General features: G+C 38.4%; 1 protein-coding gene across 2 annotated transcripts in view; it reads left to right on the forward strand.

Annotated features, from left to right (window-relative positions):
• Positions 1-13,268, forward strand: part of PLPP4 (phospholipid phosphatase 4) — a 46,385-nt gene extending 33,117 nt beyond the window's left edge. For both annotated transcript variants that reach the window (XM_066554515.1, XM_066554514.1), the window contains exons 6-8: positions 6,483-6,653; positions 10,306-10,494; positions 11,814-13,268. In XM_066554515.1, coding sequence (XP_066410612.1) covers positions 6,483-6,653; positions 10,306-10,494; positions 11,814-11,824 — 371 coding nt within the window. In that variant the 3' untranslated portion in view covers positions 11,825-13,268. The remainder of the gene's footprint in view (positions 1-6,482; positions 6,654-10,305; positions 10,495-11,813) is intronic.
• The last annotated feature ends 381 nt before the right edge of the window (positions 13,269-13,649 follow it).

Below are 13,649 nucleotides of genomic sequence, written 5' to 3' on the forward strand. Positions count from 1 at the left end.
TCTGAGCCATTTATAAGTTCTGTGACAGCAGCCTGGGTGTGGATTCTCCTCTTAGCCAGGTAAAGACTCCACAGCAGCTCTCAGAACATCCCAGCACTTTGCTGGTGGCTGGCTGGCTGTGAATATTTTATTGTCTCTGTCTCTTCACAATTGACTGCTCCACTCAGTGTGTGTCACTGTATGTCATCAGAGATATTAAAGCTGATTATATCAGCTATGCTCTAGACTTGCCTGATGAAGCACTAATTAAATTAAGCCAGCATTTGTGGTGTTTCTTGCTGTGCCAGTACAAAGAAAAAAGGTGACTGGAAAATATGATGTTATTAGAATTAAAGGACAGGTGGCTCCTCCCCCCCTTTTCCACTAAATAATTAAAATTAGTCAGTTGTAAGAACGAAAATATTTTACATGTTAAAAGACATCCATTCCTTTGAAAAAATTAAAGTGATTTATGTGCTTCAGAGTGGAGAAATTATTGAATTTCAATAGAAATGTTTGCTATTCTGTGATAATTTTTATAAAATATTACCTCAGTACTTGTAATTATAGTTGGGTATCTAAATTTGAACTGTTAATTATCTTTAGCTAGCAATTTCATGGAGGATAATCATATTTCCTTCACTTGAAAATGAACATTTTAAGTAACAAATGAGCTACAAGCCAGAGGTTTTTGGCAGTAATTGCTGCTACTCCCCTATTTTCAGGATAAATCTCTTAATTAACAGCTGTATGGCACTGTCTCACTGAAATATTTCATCCTTTTATAAAAGAATCCAGGGAAATATGAAAAGGATTTCTTAGATAGGCAAGCAAAAAAAAAAAAAAAAGGTCCTGAGGGGTTTATTGGCTTCTTAATTCAAACTCTGAGTATACTCAGGAATGGTTATGTTTAATGTTTCTGCCTCTTCTCTGACATAATTACCTGTGAATACTCAACAACAAGGGCTCTTGGAATTCATGAGGGGCTTGGGAAATGAACTCCTTAATGTTCAGTTTTGCAGCCTTAATTATAAATCAACTCTTTCGAGCCTGTTTGAGGTTCAGATTATGTGTATGCCTCAAAAAGATATTCCTTTTTTTCTGGATTTAGAAAAAAAAAAAAGTGAGATTGTAATGCAGGATTCCTGTAGAACAGTGGTTCCTCACTGGGATTTGTCCTACCTGGCCAACATTTTATGAGTTTGTTTTACACAAAGGATGTAGGACACTGTGGGGTTTGGGTTGGAAGGGACCTTAAAGCTCATCCAGTTCCACCCCCTGCCATGGACAGGGACCCCACTGGATCAGGTTGCCCTAGAGCCTTCTCTTCTCCATGCTGAACAACTCAGTTATTTGGCACTTTGAAAAATTGTATTTTCTCCCTTTTCTTTGCATATTTAAAGGTGTTAATCCCAAATCTACTGTGTACTCCAGAACAGAGAGCAACTCTAGTTTTGCTCTCTTCAGCTAGCAAACTTCATTCCAGACTGAATTGGGAATGAAGATGCCCAATTTTCCAGTCCCTGATTTTCCAAAGAGAGTTTAGAAGTCTCTCTCAAGAGAGTTTTTGGCAAGTTTGGAGCCCAGTGGATTCAGTGACAGCACAATCCTGCTGTGTAGCCACTTCCTCCTTGGTGTCCTGGCCCACTTTGAAAGTGGGGTTGAAAAAGGCTCAGAGTCATTTGCCTTCCCCCCGTCCAATTCTACTTCTCTCCATAAAACCCAAATTAAAAGTTCTTTCAGATGAAGGATAGATCAGGCTGCATTGCTCTGCACTTCACAGTGTTCAGGAATAAATAGGATTTTCCTATTCCTGCTGTGTGTCACACCATGAAAAGAGAAGCAGTGATTTTCTGTACAACCCTTCCTGCTCAGGCTGGGCACAGTCCTGGGGTTTCCCCAGTTCCTTTTTGAAGTATTAAGGGGGATTATTTGCAGCACTAAAACTGGTATATTCCAGTAAACTCTTGGACACTGCTGACCATGAGTTTGACAGAAGCTTTCTGATCCTCCACTGTCAAAAATTTCTATCCATGGAGAAACTCTTCAGCCTTTCTTCTAACTGTATTTTACCTGCTAGTCTGTATACTTGGGCCAATTATTATTATTATTATTATTATTATTATTATTATTATTATTATTATTATTATTATTATTAATTTATAATATAATGTAATATAATATATAATTATTATATATAATATTATATATAATATTATTATATGCTTATTATATTATTACTATATATCATATATTATAATATATATTATATAAATATATAATATAATATATAAATAATAATAATAATAATAATAATAATAATAATAATAATAATAATAATTATTATTATTATTATTATTATTATTATTATTATTATTATTATTATTATTATTATTATTATTATTATTATTATTATTATCCCTGAATGAGTGATGCAAATACTTGGCATGACAAGAGGTCAAGCAGGATGTGATCCTTGTCCAGGATGTTACTGATAATGTAATTACAGAAAAACAGGAAAGCAAGAAGTTACCCTGATCCATTGGTTGGAATTTGATGTCTCCCAGTGTTGACCTGAAAAAGAAAAAATTTCTCTTTGTAGGGACTGTTTGTTGTTAAATATCTCATAAATGTCCCCATGGCCATAATTTGTAGTAGAGCTGAAGAGGCAGTGATCTAAGGCTTGTGCCTAGGCTGTGCTTAAAAAGAGAAATTCTTAAAAGTAATTCCAGAATCTGAGCTGGTTTAATCTTCTCTTTACTATGTTCTCAGAGAATGAGGATTTTTTCAAGGTTTCTACCCACAGAAATGGGAAAGTAGGCTGTGGAACAGGTTGCTTTTAGGACTTTTGTAAGAGGTGTCATGAACTGAACAAATCAAAATTTAGTTCTCATTTTCTGGTGGCAATGAGATGCATCCTGAGGCCACCTTAGGAATTTCAGGTGAGATGAGGTATCTGGAAAGGTACATAAAAAAAGCCAACAAAAAAAATTCATAAGAATTCACTGTGACAGTGGTGCAAAAACAATCTAATGACTAATGCTCTTGCTTTTCAGATAATATAAGTCTATTTTTGTTCTAACATGTCTCTGTCTTCAGCACCTCTTTTTTGTTTCCCAAGTCCCTGCATACATTTGTATTTTGTGATGTGCTTTTCATGTTGCTGCTGCTGAACTGTCTTTCTCTGTGAAAATAAATTAATAAAGCTAAGCCAAAGGGAAAGTGATTGACTGTCCCAGTTGGGAAAAAAAGAATTTAAAAATACTTTGTGAGAATAAGCTCATAAAATTCTTTGGGAATTGTACTCCTATAAAATGCTCTTTGAATTGAATTTCAGCATTAAAATTTATGCACTCATTTGGTATCATACTTTTTCCTTCAAGAAAGATAAATATTTCAGTCTTTGAACAGTGTGAAACTGAAAACATTCAGCAGTAGCCCTAGCTGCTGGAATTCCTCAGTGGGCTAATAAGCAATTCCAGTGATGAATAGTCTGTGTTTGCACTTGGGAAATGCACAGTAATCACTGCAAAAATAAAGCCTTGCAGACAAAGGGATGGATCATTTTATCTGATTCTTAAAAAGGCCATTCAGATGGTTGTTTTGTAATTTGATGGCATTTAAGTAAGTTGAGGGGTTTTCTTTAGTTCAAAAACTGCTTAATGTAAAAAAGTCATTTATTGCGTGCTTAGCAAAGCATCCATTAAAACTTGAGAGGCTGAAAATCCTCCTGGCATAGTTTAAATTTCAGAAAAACACTCACAAAAGCAATTACCTTTTTAAATGAATAATTTATTTGGGGTGCTTTAGATCAGATTCTTGTTTACAGTTTCTCACCTTATGCATTTCAGCTTGGTAATTGTTTGGTCTGTACAGACAGGTTTTTCAGCTCACCTGAACTCCCTGTCTGGAGGGAATCAGGTTTCAGGATGGGATCTGTGGTGTCTCCAGATGCTGTCGTCCTCCTTATTCCTTCTGAACTCGCTTTTTTTAAAAAAGAACATCATAGAAACAAACTGAAAAATTGAGTCCATGGTATTTTTATTTATTCAAGTAATGACAATGCATTTTAAAGCATTTTAGCAAGCCATGGCAGAACCTGTGGCTTGTCTCATGAGAGTTTTTCCTGAGTTCAGCAACTTGTGGCATCCGGACTTTGATTTGAGTTAGCTACACCAATTGGTAGAAATATCTCATTTCCTCATTCCTTTCTCCTCTTACAACATTTAAAATCAATTAAATATTTGTGTCTGGAATTTGTATCAACATGTTTCTTGTCTTAACGTTGTTTTAAACTAAATGAGACTGATTTTCTTCTGTTCATTTACATCAATGTCTCCAAAAAGGGCTGGTTGGTATTTTATTTTGTTTTTCCCTTCTTTGTATAAAAAGATTTTGATTTATCTTCTGGAAGAAGGCAGCTTAGAAGTGATTTTGTATTGCTCTGCTGAATCTTTGGGATCTGTCTTCCTAATAACTTTTACTAGGACAGTAGGCAGGGTGTGACCCTTCAGGGCATGTGTGTATTTGCATTTCCTTCATGCTGCAGTGATGTATGGACTCCAGCTGGTACAGGAAAAAGTGCTCAAATATATTCTACTGATGGACCAATTCTTCAGTGTAAATATCACCTTTAGGCCCAGGATTCTTGAAGAGTGAATTGTTTTTCTTTATGTTCTTGACTGACATCTTCAGAACAGAGCCATCAGGCAAAGCTGCCCACATGGGGTGCCCAGCAATTGAGCTGTCCTGAATTCTGCAGTTACTTTTATAATGGATATCCCACATCCCAGAACATTTTGCTGTTAATTCCATGCTTTTTGCTGCTGACTCTGCAGGCACTGGGTCTCTTGGGTCAAGCAGCTCTTTCTGGATTTGCACACTCCAGGGTAAGGGAAGTCAATCTGAAATTCTGCAGTGTAAGGCTTCTCTGCACTATGGTAGTTCTACAGCCACAATATCAGTTTTATATATTAATGTATTATTAGAGAATATTAGATATAGTACATTAGATATAGGTATAGTATATTAGATATATCTATATAGATATATAGTGATATATATATAGATATAGATATAGATATATATAGATATATATAGAGAGTATATTAGATATATTTATTTTCCCTCTTATACTAGGAATGGGTTCCCCTAAAGGACTATTTGTGTCTCTCTTCCTTCTGCTGTTTAATTTAGAGAAATACATCCACCACCTAAGGCAAGATCAGCCTTTGTGTTTATTACAAATATAAATCCTACTGCACTTCCATGTTCTTCCGTGAACACCTCCTTCTGAAAAGGTGGAAGACCCTGAAAAGAACCCCACAAATTTGGGGGAAATAGTCTTTTTAAAATATTACCAGATTTTCTCTGAAGTCCTTTTGGCTACATCTGCTGCTGCTGTGCACCAGGCTGACAATTGCTGGTAAAATTGCCTGGTAAATGGTATTAATCCTAAATATGAGTCTGTGTGAACTGAACACCTACTTTATAGTTTGGGCAATATTCCTTTAAGCCCTCTAAATTGCTGGGCATTGCAGATTGCCTGAAAATGAAACCACAAAACAATTCATTCTTCTGCCTGGGAACGCGGCCTTCAGATTTCAGTTCACCTAAAAAATAATAACCTGAGGTGAAAAATAGAAATATGAAGACAAAAATATTTTTGGAGTGGGAAAGATTTTGCTTCAGGATTGCATTTGATGTTGCATATCCAAGACAGATTTCATTTTGATCGCTCCATTTACTCATCTAGAAGATGAAATGATGCAAACAAGTCCTTTCCTTGTCCAGTGTCTCTCTGAAAGGTGTAAAAGCTGCAACAGGAAAGCTCAGGGCAGAAACTTGGTGCCTGAGTTCTCTTGTCACTGCCACTTGTGCATGTTCTATAGAAACTGGGTAATGGAACCTAAAAATCTCATTTAAATGTAATTCAATTACAGTGCAAACTGTCTGAATCCTTTTCTGCTTTGAACCTCAACATTTTAGAATAGGTCTAAAATCAGGAAAGATGTGCTGAAGGTTGAAGCATGAAAGAGCTTTTGTGACTCAAGTTAAAAATTTGCTTAAATGTTTAATTTAGTGTCTGATGTCTCCCCCAGAGGAAAAAGGTAAATTGCTGAAGGAAAAAAAAAATTTAAATTTCTATGGAATAGGTGAATGTCTAGAGGCAACACGGTGTTTGCAGACATGTCAGATTATGTGAAAGCTGAGTGTATATATTAGAAAAAAATCAAATTGCTTCTGAGTGTTCCCTTTCCTGGTTGCTTGCATTGCTCTATAAGTAACACCACTGCTGTGGAGAATGTATGTATGACATGGATCTTGTTGGGGAATGTCTTTCCTCATTCACTTCCCCAAAAATGTGATTTTTTTAAAGTTTGCAAGATCATGACTGCTTTAATAAAATAATTAAAAAAAAAACCAACCAAACAAAAAAACAACCAATCAACCAGACCAGCACTAATTAGAGTTCACTGCAGTGATGTGCTTTGCTGTATCAGTTGCATTTTCAGGCCTGGGCTTCACCACCTTCTACCTGGCTGGAAAGCTGCACTGCTTCACGGAGAGCGGCCGGGGGAAGAGCTGGAGGCTCTGTGCAGCCATCCTGCCCCTCTACTGTGCCATGATGATCGCCCTGTCACGGATGTGTGACTACAAACACCACTGGCAAGGTCAGACATGGACATGCCCCATTTTCCTACTCTTTTTTTTCTGAGTTAGCCATGGATTTCTGTTGTAACGCGACACGAAATGAGCGACACTCGCGCCTTGAGATATTTAAGGTAAAAAAGGGGTAGTTCATTTCTGAACTCTGGTATTTATAAGTGATTATGGATTGGAGGATGAAATTGCTACTTTTTTAACTCCACTGGTCAAACTAACAGTTTATCAATTCTCTTTTCTTCTAGAAAGGAATGTAAAACAATTATTTATATGAAAAGTGCATGAGAAACTCTATTACAAAAATGTAAACATCAGAAGGTTTAGAAGAACTTTAGAAGAACAGGGTGACATATTTCTTTTATTTTTTTCTGTTTCAGTGCATAGTGTGAGTTAAAATACCATGCTGTGCTATAGATTTTCCTTGCTCCTGGATTGATGCTGGGGTTTCCTAGCAAGGCTGGATTAGCTAGCACTGACCTTCAGAGCTTCAGGCCTCTGCCACAGCATCCTCTCCTCCCTCACAGCAGGCACTTCTGGAGTGCAACACCCATCAGGTCACTGCATCTGTCACTGTTGTCTCAGAGTCCTTCAAAGTTCTGTAACTGATGGAGGAGGTTGTGCTATTTATCAATTACTCACTCATGTGACAATTCAGAAAACCCTGCCATCAATTATTTCTTTACCCATTTCTTGACTTTCTTTATGGCCACCTTTGTAGCTATTTTCCTATAAGAAATACCATGCATGGTATTTCTGATGCTGTTATGTGGATCACCTTGGCTTTCTGTGGTATTGCTAGGACTGTACTGCTGGCCCTGCAAATTGAGCTCCCCTCAAGGTCCTGAGTGCTCCTTTCAATTACCTGAAATTTCAGTTCCATACTGGTTCCATGCTGTTTCCTGTTTTCCAGCACTGTGGTGGGTTGACCCTGGCTGGACACCAGGTCTGTCACTCCCCTCCTCAGCTGGAAGGGTGAGAGAAAATGCAGTGAAAAGTTCATGAATCAAGTTAAGTTGAGGGAGAGATCACTCAGCAGTTGCTGTTACGTTGCCTGGAGCAGCTCCTGCCCCTCCTTCCTCACTGACCTGGGTGTGAGCAGGGCTGTTTCTCTCACATGTTCTCACTCCTCTCTCCAGCTGCTATTTCAGTTGTCCAGATTTTTTTTTCCAGTTTTTTACATCTCTTATCCTAGAGGTGCTCCCACGTCCCTGCTGTGCCCAGTCTTGGCCAGTGACAGACCCATCCTGGAGCTGCCTGGTGCTGGCTCTGTTGCACATGGAGAAGATTCTCATGGAAGCCAGCCCTGCAGCTCCCTCTGCTACCAAAGCCTGGCCCCAAATTCCAGCACAAACACACAGCATTCTGTTGGTTCCTCATATAATTTCAATTAATTTCTGCATTGCTCTGTCCCCCTGAGCACCTTCTCATCTCACCCAGCAGCAGAACCAATCTCAGCCATGCTTTCCCTCACCCTGCTGTGCTCCTGCAGCTGCTTCATCACCAGCCATTAGCCTTGACACGCTCTCTGAGGAGCCTCCTGCTTTCCAGCAGAGCCTTGTCTTGTTTCAGGACCCATTTCTCCTTTTCTCAGTGACACTGGGGCTGGGGAGAGCCTCCAGCACAAACCTGCTGAGCATGAGGTGCTGCCTTGCCAGGCTGGCAGGAGGCACACAAAACACTTGGCCTGAGCTCCCTGTTAAAGAGAAAAGGAGGAGTGGGAAGAAATGTGGAGAGTACAGGTTTGGAGCAGGTGTTTGCAGTGTGAACTGTCCCTTGCCAGAATTATGGATGGGCTGAAAGGTGAGCAGGTGATGGTGATGTGCTTTGTACAAGGTGGAGGAAAACTGCACCCAGAGCTTGGGACTCAGCTCATCACAGCTGCTCCTGTTCTGCCTTTGAATTTTAAGGAGATGGAGCTGCAAACTTATGGGAATAAATTACATGGGAATCCATTTTCTTCATGGTGGAAAAAGGCCCATTCTTTATTCACATAATTAATTTTTATACAGATTAACAGACTTTGTGTGGGACTCTTAATTGGTTAGGAGTTTTCTTGCCAGTTACCTTTACTGGTTAGTAACAAGTTGTTATTCTGTATTGATTGGTCACTCAAACTCTCAGTGTCTACATGCAGGGACAGTTGGTTGTGAAAAATAGTTTTCATTTTTCTGTCTAACTGTGTAAAAACAGTTTATGCAGGTGCAAGTTATCTGAGAATTGCACCTAACACAGGCTTATAGAAAATTAGTCTTGTCACAATAACTAAGTTTTTTACGAGTTGATTGATGCTGTACAGTGAAAATCCTTGCCCTCAGTACCTTTAATATCATTATAGTTTGGTAGAGCCAGGCTGATGAAATCAGTCAGCTTCCAGCGTGGGTAGGATAAGTTACTGTCTGCACACAATCACCTTTTAAATTCCTGTTTGAGCCCCTGTTATATTAATTTGTGATGGATTAATTTTGTCCTTTTGTGTGAAGGAAGAGAACATAGGATTAGAAGGCATCTCCTGGGTCATTCCATGTAGTCCTGTTCCTCAAATGTGACTTACAGTCACATTTCTTAGATTTATCCACCTCACTATTAAATTTTTCAGGTTTTCTTGCTCCAGCCATTCCTGATAAAAGGCATCTCACATCTCTACTGATTACAAACCATCTATTATGCATTGAAAATTGAACTACATGGCCTTTATTGTAATGAAAATAACAATGCCAAACCAGGGTATTTAATCTGTATTTAAGGACTTTAGACAAAAATAATTTGTATTGATTTACCCTTCTTTGCCAGTAAACTAAATGATTCACCACTTTTATTATACTTTGGGTTTTTTGAAATTAAAAGAATGGAATCACAGGTACACACAGATGATGTGGTGCTGAATCAGTCTTGTGAAAATAAAATGTGTTGTCAGGTCATTTTAACCAGTTCCTTTTGCCTCACTTCATTATTCTTCATGTTAAATCTGAGGCTTTCACAGAGTGTGTATGTCCAGTGAAATTTTTCTCTTGTTGATTGTAAATGAAACACAAGACGAGGTGAGTATTTTCTGGTTCTTTTAATAACCAGAAACAGAAGGAATCCTCTATAGAAAATTTTAAATTGCCTAAGTGTGAGAGCTGCAAATATCTCATCCAATAGCCTTACTTATCTTGCTTTATTTTCTGATAGGAGAATGGGATATTAAAAAAAACATCAAAGAAAGATATTCAAGAGGTGTTAAATCAGTTAACAGGCATACTTACTCTTTGACCTTTTAGATGCTTTTGGTAAGAATTCATCCAGCTTGAGATTGTTCTTGGCAGTCTGCTTTTTTAAATGGAAGGTCCATGGGTTGCCCACCCACAAGTGGTCAGCTGTGATCTGGAACATCAGGAGTGTTTGATACCTCATGGAGTCCATTCTATTCCCAGTGTTCATCTCCCAAAACTGAGCCAACCATCTACAGCTTGGGTGTTCAAAATATTGCACAAGTCCCCAAGGATGGATTTTATGTGTCCAGTGTGGTATTTGGTTCCAAATTCTTTAGGAAAATTCAAAATCCACATTTTCTGTGTTAAACACTTTCACATCAACCAAATGTCTTTTATTTGCAGTTTTCACTCCTGGCTGCGCTTCCCCTTGTAATGTGCTCCTGGTTTTGTTGCTTTTTTCCTGCAGATGCTTTCGTTGGAGGGGTGATTGGCCTCATTTTTGCTTATATTTGCTACAGACAGCACTACCCTCCTTTGGGCAACACAGCCTGTCACAAATCTTATGTCAGCCTGCTGGATCAGACCTCAGTGAAGAAAGAAGAGAGACCCACAGCAGACAATGCTACTGGGCTGCCTCTGGAGGGAATTACTGAAGGTCCCGTATGACTTTGAGAAATGTGCAGAATGAACTTTTAGCCTTCTCACATTTCCTCCAAACTGGTCTCTTAACAGTGGTTCTTAATGTACATTTTTTTCTTTTGTTTCTTTCCTTTTTATAAAGGGAATTTAAATATTTTATTTTTAATGCCATGGCACCATCATAGTTTTAAAGGTAAATTTTAAGTTCATACTGACTTGCTGAATTATCTGTTTTCAGTCTACTGCAAGCAGGTAGAACTACTCGAGGGAAGGGGAAAGAACATTATTAAAAAAATCTCGTGGGGAATGGTCAAGAGAGTAACTTTGAGGTGTGGTTGAGCATATACTAGATCTGGAAACAGATTTTCTGAAGTACTGAGTATCTTCTACAAAGTTCTGGTCATCTTCAGCACTCATTGATTTCGATGGGTGGCGAGTACACAGAGCACTTTTCATCAGGTGTTCAACATCTGTAATTTGATAATTTAGGGCATCATCCTTACGTTTATCTTGCTGCCTTCTGACATTAACAAAAATCTCCACATGCTGGTGGAACTTTGTATTAATTATCAAATTTTGCCAAGGTCATTCTGAGCTACTAATGACTAAGAGGGCAAAAGGTGTGGCTGGTGAAGTGCTTGTGAGAGCCAAGCCTTGTGCATTAGTAGTTCCACAGGATGATTCTCACCTTCAAGAAACTCCATGCTGTTAAAATTACCAACTAAGAACAACAACATACAGGATGGATTAGAAACTTGGTATTGACCATCAGCAATTTTTGAGAACTCTTGCAGTATTTACCATCAAAACAAATTTGAAAGAAAACACGCATTGCATTTAACGAGCTGAAGTCTTTCAAACAGATGTTTAAAACCCCCTAAAACTGGGAGGATAAAGAAACACAAAGTTTTCTGTGGATCTCGTTGTGCCATGTTCATTCTTGTGTAGTGACTCACTGCAGCATTGGTGACCTGAGGAAATGCAAAGATTCTCATTTGTGACTTTGGGCACACAACCACAAATGCCTGTGGTGGTTTCCAGCACTGTAACATACCCAGAGGAAGGCTGGAGACAGTTTTCCACCAATCCCATCCCACATTTTCAGCTCACCATGCTCTTGGGCATGGTGCTTGCCAAGGTTGGTACCTGAATTGGAACTCACCTGAATCAAACCACTGCTGGTATGGAGAAGGTTGACAAGAGTGTGACCGAAGGTAATTTATTATCAGTAGGATTCTGTTTGTTAGGTATGCACTATGCAGTATACATCACATTCCTGTGAGATGAGGTACCTTTGGATGGCAGAATGTCAGATTCCAGGTTTTTTCTCCTTAGGTATCCTGTGAAAAATGAAGGCAAAATATTCCAGACCACACCCTGGCATTTGAACATTTCTTGGAGCAATCAAGATAATGTTGATCAACGACCACAATTACGGTGCTTCAGACTGGAGGAGACTGCTGCCATGATTATAATTTCTGTGTTCCTGTTGGAATATGCATCAGCCTCCTAGACATTTTGTGATTCAAACAGCTCAATGTTTCTATGTAAGGCTTGTCATTTACTTTACTCAAAGCTAAGCTTTGTAGATTTTTTTTTTTTTTTGAGAAGAGCTGCTTCCTGATTGGCAACACTTGAATTTTTATAAAAAGCAAGTAAATGAGGGTCCCCTTAAAAATAAACCTAATAACTGTGTACAAGAGGATGCAACCTTGCTGTGTATAAATTTATATGATATTTGGAAATGGCTATAAATAGGAAGTGACATTAAGGAACAGAAGGTAACAGGAGTGAACCCGGGAGGTTCTGTAGAAACCAGAAAAAAGCAAAGCTGGTACAGTTTAACTGAGCCAGAGGGAGGATGTTTCACTTACAGAATTCTGAGGTCTACAGCAGAGACAGTTGAACTTAGCTCTGGTTTTCCTGGTGAATATACAGTAATTCACAATACCAGCATCAGCAAAGCAAAATTACTTGGCATTTGCACTGGATTTGACAGAACACTCCTCTGGTGTGGTTGAGATCTTATTCTAGAAATCCACAGAGTGCAATGGAGGTTTAATCTTCCTACGAAGTTTTTAAACCACCCTACAGAATTCTGTAACAAATATAGTTTTCTATTACTTCATGTGGGAGGATTACTGAGAGCCCCCGAAGCCAGGGTGAGGTTTAGCCATCAGCTCTTTCTTTCAGCAGGAACCCTAGTCTTCCAGGTTATATGCAAATGTTAAAAAAAGAATAAATCTTCAATCAAAATTAGAAGTTTAATACTGATGCATAGAGCATTTTGCATGTTTTTATATAGATCTGGCTTATTCTCAAAATGGAGTGGAGCCTTCTAACTGATGTACACATTCTGAATATTTTAATGGCTTTTGGTACAGACAGGCTGTCTTTGGGATGAGGAAAATCTCTTCCAGCCCTCAAGTGAGTAGTGGCTGCTAAAAGATTGGAACATGAAGTGTAATACAGCATAAAACCTGAAATTGCTGGAGTAATTGGTGATCTCAGAAAAGCAGTAAAGAATAACACATTTTAATGGGAATAATTCAATCGAGAGTCATAAAGGAGACAATGTAAAAGGTTTGATTAAAATGTAATTAAAATTATGAAAGACTTAATGGAATGAAACTTGTGGAGGGATCTGTAGGTGCCACAATCACCAGTGCAAAGTCAGCGTAGGGAAGGCATTTTTGTGGATCAATGTATTTTACTCTCATGCTTTCTCAGTGTGAAGGAAATGTAATGTTGTAATGCACCAATAAAACAACACATGAATGTGGGTTTGTACATCTGTGTGTTATCATTTTTTTGAGAAGAATATAATTTAGCAAGTTATTCTCATTAATTAAACATGCAGAGCATCACACAAAAAAAAAAGCCCTAAAGAAACAGTGTTACTGATAAAGAGTCATTACTGATGCTGTTAAAATGGAACAGCCTCCCTCCTTTAACCAAAATAATGCTCTTCAGCTTTTCTCCAGGCAAAGGTAGAGTGTAAGACTGCAAGGCTGAAATTCTGCAATTGCTACCCAGCTAAACCCAACAGGTTCCTTCCCCTGCTCCCATTCCATATCCCAAATAACCCTGCAAATGCCATATTTAATAACAAACGTGGTTGGGCTAGAACAGGAGGACAACATCAAATCAAACACAGCAGGGATATCCTGA

This window comes from Molothrus aeneus, chromosome 8 (genome assembly GCF_037042795.1).
Source record: "Molothrus aeneus isolate 106 chromosome 8, BPBGC_Maene_1.0, whole genome shotgun sequence".
NCBI lineage: Eukaryota > Metazoa > Chordata > Aves > Passeriformes > Icteridae > Molothrus > Molothrus aeneus.